The sequence below is a fragment of the Spinacia oleracea genome, chromosome 1 (genome assembly GCF_020520425.1).
Source record: "Spinacia oleracea cultivar Varoflay chromosome 1, BTI_SOV_V1, whole genome shotgun sequence".
NCBI lineage: Eukaryota > Viridiplantae > Streptophyta > Magnoliopsida > Caryophyllales > Amaranthaceae > Spinacia > Spinacia oleracea.
Window position 1 is genome coordinate 111,030,101 of NC_079487.1, and position 20,185 is coordinate 111,050,285.

Here is a 20,185-nt window from a genome sequence, read left to right on the forward strand (position 1 = left end):
TAATAAGAGTATCTGAGTAATTTTGCATTATTTCCTCAATCTATCCATCACTAGGGGTGTTCATCGGTCCAAACCCGAACCGGATCGGACCGAAGACATAAATTTTGATGATTCAAGACCCGAATACAGGACCCGGACCGGAAAAATCAGTCCAAAACCCGGACCGGACCGGTTTAGACCGGTTGTAGACCTATTTCTAAATATTTTTTATTTTTTCTAAAAACTATGGTAAAAAAGAAAATATATATATTAAAAAACAATTGTTTAAGGCCTTTTTGGAAACTAAAATTAAATATATCACAATGCAGTAATATTTACAACATATTATAGGAGAGAATTAAATTTTTAAATATTTTATATTATATTTTACGGTTTTTTCATGAAATGCCCCTGAGGTTTTCAATAATGCACCAAATACCCTCGCGTCTTTCGAATCACATAATATACCCCTATTTTTTCGTATTGTTCATGAAATGCACTTGCAGTTAACGGACGTTAGTCCTCCGTTAGCTATAGTTTACCATTTTGCCCTTAATGCATGTTCTTTGGCATAAATTCCAAAAAATTAAAAAAATCTCAACTTCTTCTCTTTCTCTCTCCTCTCCCCTGTTCTTCATCCTGCTCTCTAGTCGCCGGTAGCGGCCGATCTCCCCTCTCTGTTCGCCGGCGGAGGCCGATCTCCGATATATGGTCGCCGGCGAGCCTAACTGTTTGACTGAGATTCTTGGTTCGTTGTTTTGACCGTTCTTGCAATTTCTTCTGCTAGGTTTGATTTCTTCAAATTAATTCTTAGTTCTTTTGATTTCTAGGCGTTTCTGCTGGGTTTGATTTCGTTGACTGAGATGAATGTTGGTGAATTTCTAGGCGTTTTTGCTTTGGTTTGATTCGCTGCCCAGAGAGTTTTAGATTTGATTTTGAGGGTGCCTGGAAACGATCAATCCCGACTCTAGTAATTTCATAATCCTGATTTGTCTTTATCAATTCAGTAAAGTACCATTAATTCCTAAGATTTGTTTATGTTTGAACTTCAGATTAATTCTTATTCTTTATCTGCTTCTTAATTAATGAAGAAATCATTAGTTATCAAACTGATTCCAGTTACTTGTGCTTATTTCTCAATTTGCTTTGCTATAAATTGGTTGTTTTAGTGTCTATATATGGTTTTTTTTAGTGTGTGTGTTTTGGTTAGTGTTTATGGTGCTTTTATGTGTGTTGCAGTGCTGCACCTGCTGCAAGAATGGGTATGACTAGAAGAGTGTACCCTCTTGGTTCTTTGAACCCTTACCAAGGGAACTGGACCATCAAAGTCCGAGTTACCAGCAAGGGGACACTACAAACCTTCTATAATGAGAGAGGAGAAGGGAATGTCTTCAATGTTGAGCTAACTAATGAATATGTAAGCATAATCTAGAATGAGTCAAACTCTATGTTTTACACTTTCATGTTTGAATTGAGAGTTGTTCATATAGTAGTTCATGAATGTAGGGTACTCAAATACAAGCAACGATGTTCAATGCGATAGAGAAGAAGTTCTTTGACACCTTTGAAGCAGGGAAGGTTTAATACATCTCAAAGGGATCTGTTGAAGTTGCTAATAAGAGGTTCAACACGACTAAAAATGACTACGAGATGACCATCAATGAGAACTCAGTTGTTGAGGTAGCCAGTGTTGAAAGGGTATATATCCCTGAAACAAAGTTCAACTTTGTTCCTATTGATCAGTTGGGTATACATGTTGATGGAAAGGATCTTGTAGGCAAGAAATGCAGCCTTTAACAACAACACTTGTTTCTCACAATACCAATCACTTGTATTTTATTTTGTAGATGTTATTAGAGTTGTTCATAATGTTTCTCTGACAATGAGTATTTCAATAACGCAAGGAAACCTGTTATTAGCAGTGAAATTCGTTGCCTCTGCCTAATTTAGTTTCATGATATTTGGGTTTTTTTTCTTCAGAACAACCAAGTTGTTGAGGTAGCCTAATTTAGTCATTTCATGATAGAGTTAGAAGGTTCAAACTACCTTGAGTTGCTCTTCTGAAAATTGAAACTGATGAATTATGAGGAGGCAATGTGACTAGATTCAAACTAGCCGTTAGATTCAATTCGTGCAATTTGAGTATTTGGTGCAAATAACTTTACAAATAGGTGTATATTGTGCAATAAGTTTATAAATAGGGGCATTTTGTGAATTATAAACATGACTTAACGGAGGACTAACGGAATGTCAAATTAGGGGTATTTGGTGCAAATTTATGCAAAAATAGGGGTATATTATGTGATTCAAAAGACGCGAGGGTATTTGGTGCATTATTGCAAACCTGAGGGACATTTCATGAAAAAACTGTAATCCCCCATAATTTTATACATTTTATTAATATATTTTAACGTATAGTTAATTATATTTAAATAGAATTTATAAATTTTAGAAATAAATATATAATTAACGTATATTTATTTTATTTGATTACATTCTAAACATTTTAACGATTTATGAAATCAAAAATAATTTTAGAATTTTATGTTGAAAAGAATTTGAATTACGAAAATACGTTTTTACTTAGAAAACAATCATAATCGGTTTCGAATTCAAACATAAACTCAATTATAATCCTAGCCCAAATAACAAAGCCCAAAATAAATAACCCCAAATAAACCCATAACCCTTTCTCCTATTCAACTTCACGTGAAACAAAAATAAAAAGAGAAACAAAAGAAAACTCTCAAACCCTTGCTTCACCATTCACGTGAAAACGCACAAGACTCTCTGCTTCAGCCACCGCCGCTCCTCCTTGCTGCTATCCCTCACGCCGCCGTTCCTCTCTCCCGCCTTCACTTTCGTTGCTGCAGCCTCCCTCGCCGTCGGACCACCATCACGCCACTGGTAAGGTTTCGACCTCCTCATCTTCTCCTTCTCCCTTATTTCTTTCTCTGTTGTTTCATCCCTTCTCCTCACTCGCAGTTTCGTTCGCAGCAACCACCACCGCGCCACCAGCCGCGCCCATAACGATTGTTCGCCGCCGGTAAAGCACCTCCTTCCTCTCACCTCTTGCTTCGTTCTCCCCTTTCGTTGCCCTCCTTAATTGTTTTCTTGCACAGCACCACCAACAACCATCGCGCGGACGCTGACACCCTCCGCCGTACTCCTCCGACCAGCGTCGCCGCCCACTGTTGCCGCGCCGCCCTGCCTGCCGGCCAGCAGCTTCCCTCTCCTCTCTTTTTTTGGTTAATTCTTTACCCTTTTATTTAATTAATGTAATATTTATGTTTTAATAATTTAATTAAGGTTTTCATAATTTAAATTATTAGTTTTGATAATTTATATTTAGAATTCAGATTATATATTATAAACTAATTTATTTTCAGTTTGTTAATAATATTTAAGTTAGATTTTCAATTATGTTTACAAATTTAATTAATGTTTTATTGGATTAAATTATAGTTTTATGGTTTAACTATAAATTTCAGATTTTATGTTTTATATAATTAAATTATTAATATTCGGATTATGCGATTTGATTGAAATAATGGTTTTAATTATTAAAGTATGAATTTTAAGGTTTTAATGGTTGTAAATCATGGTAGGACGATTGTGGTTTATTAAATTTATTGTTTCGATGTTCTAAGAACGTAAATTGGCCTTGGTGAAGTTTTTAAATGAGTTCATATTGCTGAAAATTTAAAGTACGATGTTTGCAAAGAGTTTTCAACGAATTTCAATCACTAATTCAATAATTATGATGCTAGGAAACCAAATATTCAAGTTTCGATATTGAAAAATGTTCTAATTATGTTTAGGAAGGGTTTGAAGCTCCCTAATGTTGTTGAAAATTCAATATGAATTGATATGAGTCTATATTGGTTGTTGTTAGGTGGAGAATTCTCCGTAGGCGACTTTTGAATTATTAAAGTGGTCTTGCAGTTTGTTTACACAAGGTACGTACATACCTGCGTGCTTGGAATGTGTGCTAATTGTTGAAATCATGTTGATATTATTGTTGAACTTGGTGATGTTGATATTATAGACAAACTTGGTTATATGGAATGTGCATGTTTAATACTGTTGGACAAACTTATTGAACTTATTTTGCACTATAGGAACTGTAACATGTTAGTATGGATGTTTGATACAAACATGTTGGTTGGGAACACTAGATTATTCTATATGATTGGGTTGGATCAATTGGTTGTTGTTCCCTTTCTATCTTTTCACTACTTTATAAGGGCGGAGGACCTTGTTTAGTAAGTTGAAACTCTATGCCCATATACAGGGTTGCTCATGGTTAAAGGAAAGGTTGGTTAAGTTGGAATGAGTCTTGATTGATGCTTTTATGATCACTCACTTAATTCCAAGATAAAAACAGTTGTGAACAAATGTGAATTGTCTGTCTTATGTAATGGTTGAGTCATAACGGAATCTCAATTTGTAAATCATGTAAAGTGAAACTGAATAGCAATAGCTTTAGACTGTGCACGTCTGAAGTGACGGACAAACAGGAGTTGGGGTTCATGGTGGTAGCCCATGGCCTTTTCTGGGACCGGATTGATCACCGTGTCCTATTTTTATTTAAACGTTCCTCGATATCGCAGGTCACCGAGGTTACGGAGTCGCGCCCGTACCTCGTCTTCCTTAGTAAAGACTTCTGGATGGTCAACTCGGTCCATTGTCTATTTCAACTAAAATAATATTATGGTTATTAAGCCTAGCTTAGTCTAGTCAAGTATAATCGTCAATTTATTATGTTTTGTCTGTCCTTACTTATATTTATTAGTATCATGTTAGGGTTGTTGGTTTGATAGTATCATGCTAGGATTGTTGTTGTTTTAGTATGTAGTACTCAGCTTTGCTGATTACGTGCTTGTTTGTGTGTGTTGATCATGGCTATGCCTTATTGATCCTGTGATGACCCATCTTTGGTGAGCAGTCTTTAAGGATCAATAAGCGTTGACCATCTACAGATTTGAAGATGATGCATCATTGGGATCGGGATTAGAGAGCTTGTAGTTCTATTCGTTTAATTAAGTGATTTAATTTGTTAACTTGGATTTGAAATTTGTCGTACCATTCGTATTTCCTTAATTCAGTTAAATGGGTTTGGACCTAATATGTAATAGATTATTTATGAACCTAAAAGTTAGTTTTATGTTTTCCGCTGCAAAATTCTGAATAAGCCGATACGTTTTCACACGGGCGATAATGCCTTGATAATTCTCTACGTTTTATATTAAAAGGTTATTTTAGAAAAGAGGGAATTGTCGGGGTGTTACAAAGTGGTATCTAGAAGCTAAGGTTTTATTTTAATAAATTTCTAGGCGCCTAACCATCTAGTTATTCAAAATAAATTTCTTAAAAATCGAGTTTCTACGGATTATAGTGTTCAAAAATTGGTACTTTTTTTTGGGGGGCCGATTTCCTTTTATCTTGTTTGAAAGTATACGATATTCCTTATTTACGTTCGAAATCAAATTATTTTTCCAAGTTAAAGTGATACTTTGGACATTTTTATTTTTTTTATTATTTATTATTCAAACAAATAAATAAAAATAATATAAATACAATTTATTTATTTTTTTTAAAAATGGAGTTCAATTTTTTTTAGTTGGTTTAAAAGTTAGAATTCGTTAGTTAGGAAATATAAAATCTTTTTCGAATTAATAACTTTATTTTCGAATTTATTCGCTACGCATTTACTTAATTCATTTTACTTTATTTATTTTATATTTTTATTTATGTTATTATTCTATGTTATAATTTTCTTATATTATCGTTCTTTTACTTCGTCATTTAAATTATTTCAATGATTTACTTTATTTATTTTATATTTTTATTTATGTTATTATTCTATGTTATAATTTTCTTATATTATCGTTCTTTTACTTCGTCATTTAAATTATTTCAATGATTTAGTTTATGAGAGATGGGTAGTATAAGAAGGGCATATAAGATAGAATTATATGTGCATTAGTAGCTAGTCAACGCTAGCATTAGAAATTGATTGTTATGTACGTGCGTGTGCTAATTGTTTAAGTGTTACATTTACATGTGCATAAAGAATTGTTTGATTCCACCAAACTTATTGATTACTGAACCTTGTTTATGTTTTGGCTGGAAAATCGTTAGTGAGACCTTGAATTGTTTATTTCAGGAATAAAATGTTTCTTTCCAAGTATACCAATATAGGATCCTTCGAGAAACTTGATATAGAAACCCCAGATATTTATGTGAAGAAAATTGTGTTTGGATGTGAATATTATGCTAAGGTTCAAGGGCAACCTATCTTAATGAGAAAGGATATCATAGCAGCCACTATCATTAATTGCTTACCTAACAAATTTCCATACCTAGAACTCAAGGAAAAGTTTAAAGACATGCATTCTGATGATGGAACACCAAAGTTGATTAAGTATGAGACTAGGGATGGTAGGTAGAGATATGACGTAGAGATCCTGACCACCATTATTGAGGTCGTAGAAAATGGGTTCAAGGAGGGTAGAAACTCATGGAGTCATGCTTGGGATGCAGTTACAGAAGAACCTATGGGAGTAAGTGTAAATAATGACCTAGAGGAAAATGATGTAGCTGTGGAGAATGAGAATGTAGATGTTGAGGCAGAGAATCCTAACCCAGCGACCCATGAGCCAACCATTGAGATTTCTAGTGATTCAGATGAAGAGCTCGAAAGTGAACAGGAGATGGCAAGTGAGCCTAATCAAGATGAAGACATGGAAGAAGATGCAAACCCTGAGGAAGACCCCGATGAAGACCCTGAAGAAGAGTTCGATGATCTTGAGATCTAAAGTCACTCCTAAAACTTTCAGGAGCGATGGATAGGCAAGAGGCCACAAATATTTTGAAGTCATAAATAGTTAATTAGCTCTTTCATGTTTTAAAGAATAAGTAGCAAGCAAAGCTACAACTGTTTAAGGTTTAAGTTTATTGAAGTTTGAGATGTTCTTTATTATTTTCAAGGATGTAATAAACCTCTATGGAGTTAGCAATAAAAGTTAAAGTTTTCAAGGAATTGTTCTTTATTCTATTTTGAGGATTCCATAATACCCCAACCTCTAGGTAGTACGTCATGGATTAATTTTTCTATTGGGTGCATACTCAGTGTGAATTGTGGATCAATTTAATTGCCACAATAATATTAAATGATTTGAGTACATAAAGGAAGTGAGGGCCAATCTAGACCCTCATGACCAATATGATTCAAAATGTTATGCCTTATGTGCAGTGTGTGAATGTCTTTCGTGAATTATTGAGGATGATTATTTTTCAATGATTATTGCATCTTGTAGACGATCGTTGCACCTTCGTAAACGATTGTCGTGCCTTCATAGATGATGTGTATTAATGTGAACAGTGTTGGTTGAGGTGATCTTTATGGTCAATTCAAGTATTAAATTGTATGGGATAACGTATAGGTGATGTTTCAAACCTAAAGTAGAGTATTCTAATTGCAGGTCACGTTCTAGAATGGCCAACAACAATGATCTAGCCGTGGCTATTCGCCTTTTGGCGGAAAAGCTGACTCAGTAAAGAACTGAGCGCCCCAAATCTGCAGGGGAAATGTTTGAAAGACTTGCTAGGGTTAAACCACCATACTTCAAGGGACAATCAGACCTTACCTTCTTAGAAAATAGGATTAGGGAGTTTGAGAAACAGTTTGAGGCTGTGAGTTGCCCTATGAGTATGAGAGTAGGTCAAGCTGTCCTTTACCTAAAAGATGAAGCCGATCTGTGGTGGAGAGAGAATGAAACTAGGCTAAGTACTGCCGAGAGATTTAATTGGGACTCATTTGTTGTTGCATTGAGGGAAAAGTTTTATCCTCCTTTTATTACAAAACGAAAAGCGCAGGAATTCATAAACCTTGGGATGGGGAGTATGACCATCGCTGAATATTATAGCAAATTTATAGCGTTGTCGAAGTTTACACCTGAGGTTGTAGCCATAGAGGAGATAAAGGCTCAGATGTTTGAGCAAGGGTTGACCGATGAGATCCAGTTGGAATTAGGTGGAGAAACCTTTATACCTTTAGAGAATGCGTATGAGAGAACCGCCCATATTCATGGTTTACAGTCTAGAAGGGACAAGAAAAATGTTGTTGGGGAGAAAAGAAAAGAGTTTGATGCTGGGAAAAACCGAGGGAATTTCAAGAAGAATAGAAACGTGAATAGGAATGAGAGTGGAAATGGAAATTTTCAGGGAAGAAGCAATCAGGGGCACCACAACAATTCGAACCAATCTAAGAGAGTGCATCATTGCAAGATGTGCAGTAGCAATCACCCTGGTAAGAACTGCAACGGAGAATTAGTGACCTGCAACTATTGTCAAAAAAGGGGACATAGGGAGTATGAGTGCTTCACTAAGCACAGAAAGGAACAAAATAGTAATAAAGCTGGAAACCAAGTGAGGTTTAACCAGTCTGGAGGTCAAAATTCAAAGCCTGGAGGGGCACAAAACAATCAAGAGAACTATAATAAGCCTGCAAATGATAACAACAACCCGAATAAGGCTCCAGGAAAGTTGTACATGATGAATCAGAATGAGGATGAACGATCTGCCGATATAGATTCTGGTACTTTTCTATTAACTCCGCGCAAGTTAAGCGTTATTTAATTCGTGGTGACTTGTTCTTTTGTTTCGTCATCTGTTGTGAAAAGTCTAAAGTTAGTAGTTTTAATGAAATGGGAATTTTGAAAGAGAATTCGTCGAAAGAGAATTCGTCGAAAGAGAATTTTGAATTAGCTATTCCCTGAGGTGAGTTACGAGGGCGTAACTCGTTTTCTTTAAGGGGGTAGAATGCGATAGAAATTCGCGCTTTTTACCTATTTTTATGGTATTTTTATGCATTTTATGCTTATTTTTAGCAACCTTTACAAGTTGATGCAAAGCAAATAGATTCTCCGCATAAGAAAAGGTGTTCATGAGTAACACAAACAGCCTTGAGTTGGCAAAATAGTGCACTTAGGTGGCACAAATACTTCTCTAGTAAGAATAAGTTAAAAGCTTTTGGGAAAAGTGTGGGAAATTTCTTGTCAAGTTTCGGGACGAAACTTCTTTTAAGAGGGGTAGATTGTAATCCCCCATAATTTTATACATTTTATTAATATATTTTAACGTATAGTTAATTATATTTAAATAGAATTTATAAATTTTAGAAATAAATATATAATTAACGTATATTTATTTTATTTGATTACATTCTAAACATTTTAACGATTTATGAAATCAAAAATAATTTTAGAATTTTATGTTGAAAAGAATTTGAATTACGAAAATACGTTTTTACTTAGAAAACAATCATAATCGGTTTCGAATTCAAACATAAACTCAATTATAATCCTAGCCCAAATAACAAAGCCCAAAATAAATAACCCCAAATAAACCCATAACCCTTTCTCCTATTCAACTTCACGTGAAACAAAAATAAAAAGAGAAACAAAAGAAAACTCTCAAACCCTTGCTTCACCATTCACGTGAAAACGCACAAGACTCTCTGCTTCAGCCACCGCCGCTCCTCCTTGCTGCTATCCCTCACGCCGCCGTTCCTCTCTCCCGCCTTCACTTTCGTTGCTGCAGCCTCCCTCGCCGTCGGACCACCATCACGCCACTGGTAAGGTTTCGACCTCCTCATCTTCTCCTTCTCCCTTATTTCTTTCTCTGTTGTTTCATCCCTTCTCCTCACTCGCAGTTTCGTTCGCAGCAACCACCACCGCGCCACCAGCCGCGCCCATAACGATTGTTCGCCGCCGGTAAAGCACCTCCTTCCTCTCACCTCTTGCTTCGTTCTCCCCTTTCGTTGCCCTCCTTAATTGTTTTCTTGCACAGCACCACCAACAACCATCGCGCGGACGCTGACACCCTCCGCCGTACTCCTCCGACCAGCGTCGCCGCCCACTGTTGCCGCGCCGCCCTGCCTGCCGGCCAGCAGCTTCCCTCTCCTCTCTTTTTTTGGTTAATTCTTTACCCTTTTATTTAATTAATGTAATATTTATGTTTTAATAATTTAATTAAGGTTTTCATAATTTAAATTATTAGTTTTGATAATTTATATTTAGAATTCAGATTATATATTATAAACTAATTTATTTTCAGTTTGTTAATAATATTTAAGTTAGATTTTCAATTATGTTTACAAATTTAATTAATGTTTTATTGGATTAAATTATAGTTTTATGGTTTAACTATAAATTTCAGATTTTATGTTTTATATAATTAAATTATTAATATTCGGATTATGCGATTTGATTGAAATAATGGTTTTAATTATTAAAGTATGAATTTTAAGGTTTTAATGGTTGTAAATCATGGTAGGACGATTGTGGTTTATTAAATTTATTGTTTCGATGTTCTAAGAACGTAAATTGGCCTTGGTGAAGTTTTTAAATGAGTTCATATTGCTGAAAATTTAAAGTACGATGTTTGCAAAGAGTTTTCAACGAATTTCAATCACTAATTCAATAATTATGATGCTAGGAAACCAAATATTCAAGTTTCGATATTGAAAAATGTTCTAATTATGTTTAGGAAGGGTTTGAAGCTCCCTAATGTTGTTGAAAATTCAATATGAATTGATATGAGTCTATATTGGTTGTTGTTAGGTGGAGAATTCTCCGTAGGCGACTTTTGAATTATTAAAGTGGTCTTGCAGTTTGTTTACACAAGGTACGTACATACCTGCGTGCTTGGAATGTGTGCTAATTGTTGAAATCATGTTGATATTATTGTTGAACTTGGTGATGTTGATATTATAGACAAACTTGGTTATATGGAATGTGCATGTTTAATACTGTTGGACAAACTTATTGAACTTATTTTGCACTATAGGAACTGTAACATGTTAGTATGGATGTTTGATACAAACATGTTGGTTGGGAACACTAGATTATTCTATATGATTGGGTTGGATCAATTGGTTGTTGTTCCCTTTCTATCTTTTCACTACTTTATAAGGGCGGAGGACCTTGTTTAGTAAGTTGAAACTCTATGCCCATATACAGGGTTGCTCATGGTTAAAGGAAAGGTTGGTTAAGTTGGAATGAGTCTTGATTGATGCTTTTATGATCACTCACTTAATTCCAAGATAAAAACAGTTGTGAACAAATGTGAATTGTCTGTCTTATGTAATGGTTGAGTCATAACGGAATCTCAATTTGTAAATCATGTAAAGTGAAACTGAATAGCAATAGCTTTAGACTGTGCACGTCTGAAGTGACGGACAAACAGGAGTTGGGGTTCATGGTGGTAGCCCATGGCCTTTTCTGGGACCGGATTGATCACCGTGTCCTATTTTTATTTAAACGTTCCTCGATATCGCAGGTCACCGAGGTTACGGAGTCGCGCCCGTACCTCGTCTTCCTTAGTAAAGACTTCTGGATGGTCAACTCGGTCCATTGTCTATTTCAACTAAAATAATATTATGGTTATTAAGCCTAGCTTAGTCTAGTCAAGTATAATCGTCAATTTATTATGTTTTGTCTGTCCTTACTTATATTTATTAGTATCATGTTAGGGTTGTTGGTTTGATAGTATCATGCTAGGATTGTTGTTGTTTTAGTATGTAGTACTCAGCTTTGCTGATTACGTGCTTGTTTGTGTGTGTTGATCATGGCTATGCCTTATTGATCCTGTGATGACCCATCTTTGGTGAGCAGTCTTTAAGGATCAATAAGCGTTGACCATCTACAGATTTGAAGATGATGCATCATTGGGATCGGGATTAGAGAGCTTGTAGTTCTATTCGTTTAATTAAGTGATTTAATTTGTTAACTTGGATTTGAAATTTGTCGTACCATTCGTATTTCCTTAATTCAGTTAAATGGGTTTGGACCTAATATGTAATAGATTATTTATGAACCTAAAAGTTAGTTTTATGTTTTCCGCTGCAAAATTCTGAATAAGCCGATACGTTTTCACACGGGCGATAATGCCTTGATAATTCTCTACGTTTTATATTAAAAGGTTATTTTAGAAAAGAGGGAATTGTCGGGGTGTTACAAAAACCGTATATTTTATTAAGAAAAAATCTGTCCTGTCCAAAATCGGGTTTTAACCGGACCGGATCGGACCGGGCCGAAGACCGGAAATTAATATTTCTCGACCCGAAGACCGGACCGATTGCCTTCGGTCCGGTCCGGTCCGGTCCGGGTTGGTCCGATCCGGTCCAGTCCATTTTTCGGTCCGGATCAAATTTTGCACACCCCTATCTATCACTGCCCAAACAAATGAATGGGAAAAATATCTAAGAATTCCCACACACAAATTTCCTTTCCACCATTCCCACATACCAAGCGCCTCCTAAGGGAACTGTTGAGATCATTAGATTAATTGATCTTTTGGTGTTCCCTGTAGAATAGTGTATAGTGCCCTCGTTTAAATTTAAATTAACCAATTATATTAAATATATAATTAATGCCAAGATTTAAGGGAAAATTTTAATGCAAATTTGTAATCTATGTTATTTTTCCTAAGGGAGTAATGGGAGCAATCTAATTGGAAAAAGTCAAAATAAGATTATTTAGTAAGAACAATCATCATAAAAGATGTGAATAATATGTGTAGTGTTCACTTTTCAGGATTAGAATTAAATACAAAGTACTAAAACGCATCAAATTACACACTAAAATGTAGTATTCACTTTTCAAGATTAGTAGCAAACAATATGAGTACATATTAAGTATGCACAAGATATGTAGGGGGGGAAAGCTACGTTTTACTGGGTAAAAGAATAGTGTTCAATACAAAATACTAAAATGCAGTCAATCATGCTCTGAATAATTGTACACTGAAGATGTAGGAGCACCAAAAAATGTACAGTAATAAGGTAGAGTATGTTGGTAAAATATATATAGTTATAGAGTTCTATATTGGACGACAACAAAGATGAAGATACGCAAGATCGGAGGTCAAAACTAATATCTTGGTTATTAAGGGGAAATCAATAGAGTAGATGATTTGGTTTTATAGGTTATGTTTCGACCTTGCACATCACATTTTAGGTTGTTTAACTACTAAAATAAAATAAGTACTTCAACATGTTTCAATGTACCCTAAATAATCTTCTGATTTTGAGTAGCTCGTATTGAGTTTAAAATTAAAGGAAATTTTGTTTATGTTTATGTAGCTAGCCTAATAGACGTAATCGACACATGGAAGAATAATTCTTAACTTTCGGAGCCAAAGATTTTTCGTGGTGGTTGGGTGCTACCAACACCAATTGAATATATCCAGAACATTCCTATAATGTAAGTTATTGTGTTGGATATCGATTGAGCAAACAAGTGCACGTGGTTAGGCGATATGTTGCAAGCAAAATATAAAAGTGAAACACATTATTTTATATGTTTACCTGATTTATATTGGTACTAGAATTTAGATTTTCCGTCAAGTAAGGGCACGAGGATTACATTCTTTTCACTATTTAGATGTTTGGTTCATGTTGAGATTGATGATGTGATTGATGTCTAATTTTGTTTAGATGACTTTGTGAATAGTTTCACGAGTGATGATTAGTCACTTTGTTGTAATTACACAATTCTAATTTTGATATATACTCTCGCACGCATCGCTTGCTTATAAGACTAGTCATACAGTATTTGAGTTTGATTTGTTGAAAATAATTCGAGGTCATATTTTGTATTTGTTATTGTTTAAGAATAAACTCTTTGAGTAATTTACTCAATTTGTATAAACTTGAACTTTTTTTTTTTGTATTTCACCTAATTTATTTTTTTAATTATAAATTATACATTGGGTTACAAATATGTTAGGAGGGAAGACATATTTGGTTAGCTAAAAAGTACAATGTTTTTTGCCTATTTTTTTTTCCTATTCTTAACAATTCTATGTATACTTTGAATAATTCTATATAAAAAAAAACTTCTATGGAGTATATGATTTGACTATAAAAAGAAATTTTAAAATAAATTGTTGGTATTATAAATGGTTACATTAACATTGGACATTAAAGTTTTAACATTAATAGAACATATTCTTTTTTGATTTATTTAGAGTTATAAGCTGATGAATTGAAGTAGTGGTTAAAATATTACATCAATGGAAGAGAAATCATGAGTTTGAGCAATGATACCGTCAACATTTTTTGTGAGGTAACAATATGTCTAATGTGTCTCACGAGTCACGGCATGACGCCTTGTCATTTGCCAAATATTGGCGACACGGAATATCATGCATTTGCTAAATAGTAGAGATACAATTTGTAAGAAAACTCATACCTACGTCTTGAGAATGTTAATTCAGCTAAAGAATCTCATTTTCTTTCATAAATCCTCATTATCATTTGTGGGGTTGTGTTGGCTGAAGATGCTTATATATGTAGAAAATCTTAAGTGTGAAGATGAATTCCGTTATTGTTCCGGTATGGATTAGGAACAATTGGAGAGGTCTTACTGCTTGCCTTATCTACTTCCTGCTGATTGTATTTTTCATAGATAACACTGGTAAGCTACCTCAGGGATGATTCTAGAATTCCCCCTCCGATGCTTAAATTAGAGATTATAGAGAGTATAAGATTATGGTTGGGTGAAAAGATTAGGATTACAACCTTTTACAATAAATGAGGTCCATATATATATATATATATATATATATATATATATATATATATATATATATATATATATATATATATATATATATATATATATATATATATATATATATATATATATATAAGATAACGACATGTTGCCTTTCCCTTCATGGATGACATGTTGCCACCGATCTTATCCCAGCGCTGGTAAGAGTTGTTAATCGGCTGGTAGGAAAGTTTCTTGTATTATGGTTGTTGACTTTTTCACAAAATAAGGGTGTTACCAGCGGGCTGCTATCACACCCGTACAACTAGCCCTGTCAAAGTGAGTGTAACAATTCTTGAATCGACGTGCTTGCTCTGATAGAAAAGCACGTCTCCCTACAACTATCCTCCGAATATGTGTGTTTTGGATGCTGGTACTGGTAAGATGAATTCTGAAACACTGCTTTTTTACTAGCCCCTTTCAGAATTATTTCGCTACTTGTGCATGTGACAGGTTACACAGATTACAACATGCCGAAATTATGGTATATATTGCACTGATTGTCTTTGTTAATTATTTGCTGACTAGCCCCCTTGAATTATTTTTTGACTAGTCCTCTTGAATTCTTTTGCTGACTAGTCCCCTTGATTTCTTTTTCTGACTAGCCCCCTTGAATTATGCTGACTACAGACTTTGAGCCTTTTTTAAATTTGACTGAATTTAAAATTCAAAAAATTTCACTTTTGACCGCCCATTATTTCTGATATGTGGTGTTACATTGGGTTTGCTGCGACACGCATCACTCGTCCCCTATTTTCAATGGTTACGATGCGAGTGAGTCGCTTCACCTTCTGCTAACTGTCAAATACGAGACCCTTGGGTTTCCTTTTTGACTATATAACCCTCTTTTACTTATTTTACCCCCTCTTTACTTTCTATCTTCTCCATTCACTTTCTCTTCTGAACTTTCTGCAAACCTCATTCCTTGCGTATTTTCTCCTGTTGCTTCGATTGTGTTTCTGCCGTAGATTATTTAGAAAACTCTACTCCATTTCTCGATTGTCACCTGGGCTGCCCGAGTTGTTTGCGCCGTATCTTGTTACGAATCGCTTACTGCATTCAAGGTATTTCCTTAACCTTCTCTTGCTTTCTTCTCTCGTATGTTTTACTATTTTTTGGTAGTATGTCGTGTAAAATGGATAATGAAAACGTCCCGAGTGATTATGGGTTTGATGATAATGCTCGGGGTTCCCCAAGATCTATTTGTAATAATTCTATTGAAGTTGATGTTTGATAGGCTGTCGTACACCCGTCAAAAATAAAATCCTAACGAAACCTCCTAACAATGTAGTAGGGTAAGCAGGGTCGAATCCACAGAGAGATGGCTATTTAAATCTAGCTTTCAAGGTATGGCGAAACTAACAATGTCACGAAATTTAGGATTGAATGGTTAAAGTAAAATAAAGGAAAATAAACTAAAAGATCTAGGGCAATGGTTCACCATGTTTATAGTTCAAAATCAATCAAAACATCATCAACAATTCAAGTATTCAGAGTATCTAGAGCACTAGTTAATCCTACGGTCGGGTCTTAACGCTCTCAATTCAACATATGCAGTACGGTCGCTAACATAATCAGAATTGCTAGTTGTAGGTAAGCTTCTAAAATTTGATCTTTCGATTCTAAATCCTATTAGCATGATTTAATCAAACAATTGATCAGATTGCAAAGATTAACAATATAAACCTAATCAACTAGAAATATCAATGAATAATCAAACCATCAACAATAATAATAAGGATTCATAATATAAACATGGATTCCCAAACCCTAGAAAGCGAACTACTCAATCATGAAACAAACAATGAAAACCAAATCTAAGAATGAAAACATAATTAAAAGCAATAAATAAAATAAAGAGAAAATTCGATAATACCTCAAAGAGTTACATTAATGGAGTTTGAAGAAAATCTAGGGTTCATGAAGGAGAAGAGAAAAAGAACGTGAAAGAGGAGTTCTAAGGGAATTGAAAACGTAAAGGAAAATAAAAAGCATGAGGGAAAAATAATTCCCTTCAAGTATTTATAGTTTTCTATTTTCTAAAATAAAAAGTAAATTTAAGAAAATAAAGTAGAAGTCGTCAATGATTGGTCGATGGCGTGATGACGTGGCGATGAAAAACCCGACGGCGAGAGAGACGTACGCAATGTGGTATTCGTCGACTTGGGCGCACTGTGGGCGCAGCCTTGCGCTGTGAGCAGGCCAGCAACCGCTTAGTGAAGCATGAGTGAGATGTGGGCGCAACGATGTTGCTGTGGGCGCAGCACTTGGGCTGTGGGCGCATCGAAGAAGAAAATGTGCGCTGTGGGCGCAGCACATCGCTGTGAGCAGGTCAGGCGCTTGGAAATGCTAGCGAGGGAGTGATGTGGGCGCAGCGCGCTCAGGTACCTCGCAGCTAGGGGGATGTGGGCGCATCGTTGTGAGATGAGGGCGCAGCGTTGTGGGCTGTGGGCGCATCTCACATTCGTGTCACCTTTGTTTATGTCATAACTCTCGTTCTACAATGCCCCTAGGGACGTGTGACCTATCGTTGGAAAGCTCTTTAAGTCTACTTTCTAGCCCAATCAAAATCGTCTCATTTCGATATGTAGAACTTGAGATATCATCAAAAGAGTGAACGCTTGTCCGATTTGATGCTTAGAAAAATAACGTTTAGCTTCATTGTTGACTCAAGATTATTTCTAGAGACATGTAGTGATCCTCAAGTCAACATCCCATCCGTTCATCATCCAAATCAACTATGAACACTCCGAAAGCATCCAAATGATCATAAAATCACCTGAAATATTAAAGAAAACACAAACGGGGCGTAATAGAGTACAATAACGACAACTTATGCAAATGTGACTCTAAATGCAACTAAAATGAGACGAATGCCTAGAAATGCAACCTAAAAGCGCCTAAAATACCCTATACAAATAAGATTCATCAATGTTGACGGTACTGAAGGGCCGACCACCTCTGGGAATATAGAGTCGCCTCCTCACAACGCTGCTGATGACTGATGAGTTGCGGTCCCGCAGTCTCCATCAGGTACGAGCCAATGTACAACGTGATTTGTATCCCCATGTTCATAATATTTTGACTCTGTGCCGGTATTGGATGTTCTTCTAATTGCTACAAAGTATCATCTCCGATCTTGGTAGCAATTTCTAGATCATGTCGGCCCTGGATATGCTCAGTATGGAACTAACGCTTGTAATGTTTATGTTTCTTATAACCAGGATGTTGTTAGGAGTTCGCATTTAGAAAACGTTGTCGGTAACAGTCATGCGACTGGTGAAAATATAGAGGATTCCGGTGCAGAAGAAAATATAGAGGAGGGTGAGGGGTCCGGTGACTCAATTTTAGAGTATGGTGAGGATGAGCTGGAAGAATTGTGGTATGACGGGGAAGATGTTGCTGCTATCTGTGAGCAAGTTATGAGGGAGGGTGCGTTGGATGTAGAGCCTGACTTCGAGGATGATGATGAAGAACATAAAATTCCTTGTCCTTCTGATGCGACTAGTGAGATTGCGACTACCAAGATCCTAACAGTCTGCCGGAACAAGGTTGTTAAGGATGATCATCCCCGCTGGGTGAAGGAGTATCTCACACTTCCTGGCGGATACCGATTGGTGGTTCCCGGTGATGGTAGTGTGATTGGTGATTGCCCCAATGACCATACTGCTGTTTATGTCCACCATTATGATTACGGCCTCCTATTCCCTTTACACCCCTATTTGGCAAAGATTTTGAGAGCCTGTAACTTTTGTCTTGCTCAGATCATCCCTCCTTCTAGCGCCCATTGTTCCAGTATGGATTATGAATTGTTGGATCGAGAGGTCCTGCTGCTTGCCTTAACTACTTCCTGTTGATTGTATTATGCACAGATAACACTGGTAAGCTACTATCGGGGGTAGTTCGAGGATTCCCCCTTCGATGCTTAAGTCAGAGATTATAGAGAGTATAAGATTATGGTTGGGTGAAATGATTGGGATTACGTACCTTTTATAATAAATGAGGTCCATATATATAGGCACCGGTCGGATGTACGAACAATATGGGTCATACCCATAAGATAGCGACCCGTTGACTTCCCCTTTATGGATGACTTGTTGCCACCGATCTCATCCCAGTGCTGGTAAGGGGATGTTGATCAGTTAATAGGAAAGTTGCTCGTATTATGATTGTTAACCATTTCACAAAATAAGGGTGTTGCCAACGGGCTGATATCACACCCATACAGTTACCATAGCCATTATGATGTTACTTTTCTTCTTATATTACACTTTAGATTATTTTCATTACTGTCATTTATTACCGATTACCAAAATGATCCGTTAATTATTTAGCTCAAATGCTCGACTAATCAAATTGCACCCATGAAACCATGACTATGACCATCGGTCATCATCTCTCAAAGAAGCTCGTTTTTTTTAAAAGAATCTGTATGAAGTTCATTGAACAATTTGCTAAAAACACATTTAATACTAGTGTATTCAAAGTCAATTTCAATTTGAACACAAAAGGAAGCATTTCTGCCAAATAGTAGGACCAACCCCCACACCGGCCGATCCTTGGTGAAGTAACAAGTACTCAAAAACTGCCCAAAGACTGAAAAGGGAATCCAACAAAAGATCACACAGCACAAACCTGGGAGTTGGGGCCATCATCTTACATCTTAATTAATTAATTATTAAAATTAATAATTGATTAATCTATTTCTAAGTAATGGTGGCTTTAGTGTTTTCGCAATAATTTAGGGGAGAGAATTGAGATACTCCGTATTTTATTTCTTTAATATCTAGTACTTATTAAAATCTTAAATATTTTTTTGATAAACAAATTAATTCATTGATAAAAAGTCATACGACATCTACATAAAGATTTAAATCTAACAAATACATAACAATCGAAAAAATAAAAACTTTCTTTCACCATAGCTACGACCGTAGTATATCAAACATTTTGTATTCCCTCTTTTACCCTGCTGTGATTTACAGCCTTCATTGGCGAGGGGGTCTATAAATCTGTTGTAGCCGTGACAAATATGATTACCGTTTGATTCGTCTGATTGTAGTCGAAAGATTGACATACTCTTCGATCCCGCATAAATCTTTACCAAAGAAACAACCTGAACTAAACTAAACACGCAAAACTTAACTAAAAACAAACCCACCATAGGGGTACTTCATTCGGACTTCATTCGAAAATCTTTAATTAAGGGACTTCATTCGGAAATATTGTTACTCCTGGATTTCTGGTGGAAATACTCTAACTTTTTATTTTTCTATACATATCTTTAAACTTATCATGAATTTGTGCTTTAAAATGCAGAATAATAATTATTTTGGCTGTAATATATAATGTCTCTCTAAAGCTGTAATTTACTGACTTATTTTATTTTTGTATATGCAATATGACTTATTAATTTATTATTAACGACCTTTCTGTTTCGTCCAAAAAAATAATATAAACATTAATACGGAGTAGTAACTTACATTGATATTTGATATTGTATAAGTCATAGATAACGTTAGCTAAAACGACACTTATTTAGAAATGACTCCAGGGAGTATTTGGTTTACCTGTCATTTTAT

General features: G+C 35.6%; 2 protein-coding genes and 2 long non-coding RNA genes across 9 annotated transcripts; all 4 read left to right on the forward strand.

The window, feature by feature from the left end:
* The first annotated feature begins 400 nt into the window (after positions 1-400).
* On the forward strand, positions 401-2,300 carry LOC130466114 (uncharacterized). 2 transcript variants are annotated; one of them, XR_008926134.1, is made up of 3 exons: positions 401-766; positions 1,219-1,396; positions 1,486-2,300. It is a non-coding gene; the product is annotated as an uncharacterized lncRNA (long non-coding RNA). The 2 variants fall into 2 exon arrangements; XR_008926133.1 differs by lacking the exon at positions 401-766 and adding an exon at positions 895-949.
* A 135-nt stretch (positions 2,301-2,435) lies between these two features.
* LOC130470117 (uncharacterized) lies at positions 2,436-6,471 on the forward strand. Of its 2 annotated transcripts, none has more exons than XR_008930128.1 (5): positions 2,436-2,886; positions 2,965-3,025; positions 3,102-3,227; positions 3,875-3,938; positions 6,149-6,471. It is a non-coding gene; the product is annotated as an uncharacterized lncRNA (long non-coding RNA). The 2 variants fall into 2 exon arrangements; XR_008930127.1 differs by lacking the exon at positions 6,149-6,471 and adding an exon at positions 4,928-4,961 and having other exon boundaries at positions 2,438-2,886.
* Positions 6,472-6,507: 36 nt separating this feature from the next.
* LOC130470114 (uncharacterized) lies at positions 6,508-11,694 on the forward strand. Of its 4 annotated transcripts, none has more exons than XR_008930126.1 (5): positions 8,822-9,619; positions 9,710-9,758; positions 9,835-9,960; positions 10,608-10,671; positions 11,661-11,694. XR_008930126.1 is itself a non-coding variant. In XM_056839709.1 (3 exons), the coding sequence occupies exons 1-2, from the start codon at positions 7,573-7,575 to the stop codon at positions 10,634-10,636; spliced, it is 1,038 nt and encodes a 345-aa protein (XP_056695687.1). In that variant the 5' UTR covers positions 6,508-7,572; the 3' UTR covers positions 10,637-10,671; positions 11,661-11,680. The 4 variants fall into 4 exon arrangements, 2 of the variants coding, with proteins under 2 accessions (XP_056695687.1, XP_056695684.1); XR_008930125.1 differs by having other exon boundaries at positions 8,851-9,619; positions 9,698-9,758; XM_056839709.1 differs by lacking the exons at positions 8,822-9,619; positions 9,710-9,758; positions 9,835-9,960 and adding an exon at positions 6,508-8,581 and having other exon boundaries at positions 11,661-11,680.
* Positions 11,695-14,781: 3,087 nt separating this feature from the next.
* Positions 14,782-20,165, forward strand: LOC130470123 (uncharacterized). The gene is made up of 2 exons (XM_056839718.1): positions 14,782-17,636; positions 17,828-20,165. The coding sequence occupies exons 1-2, from the start codon at positions 17,601-17,603 to the stop codon at positions 18,458-18,460; spliced, it is 669 nt and encodes a 222-aa protein (XP_056695696.1). The 5' UTR covers positions 14,782-17,600; the 3' UTR covers positions 18,461-20,165.
* The last annotated feature ends 20 nt before the right edge of the window (positions 20,166-20,185 follow it).

Coding starts and splice junctions, on each gene's coding strand:
- LOC130470123 (XM_056839718.1), top strand. CDS start 17,601: ATGACTGATGAGTTGCGGTCCCGCAGTCTCCATCAG. Junction 17,637..17,827: donor GGTCCCGCAGTCTCCATCAG/GTACGAGCCAAT, acceptor TCTTATAACCAG/GATGTTGTTAGGAGTTCGCA.
- LOC130470114 (XM_056839709.1), top strand. CDS start 7,573: ATGTTTGAAAGACTTGCTAGGGTTAAACCACCATACTTCAAGGGACAA. Junction 8,582..10,607: donor ATCTGCCGATATAGATTCTG/GTACTTTTCTAT, acceptor GGTTGTTGTTAG/GTGGAGAATTCTCCGTAGGC.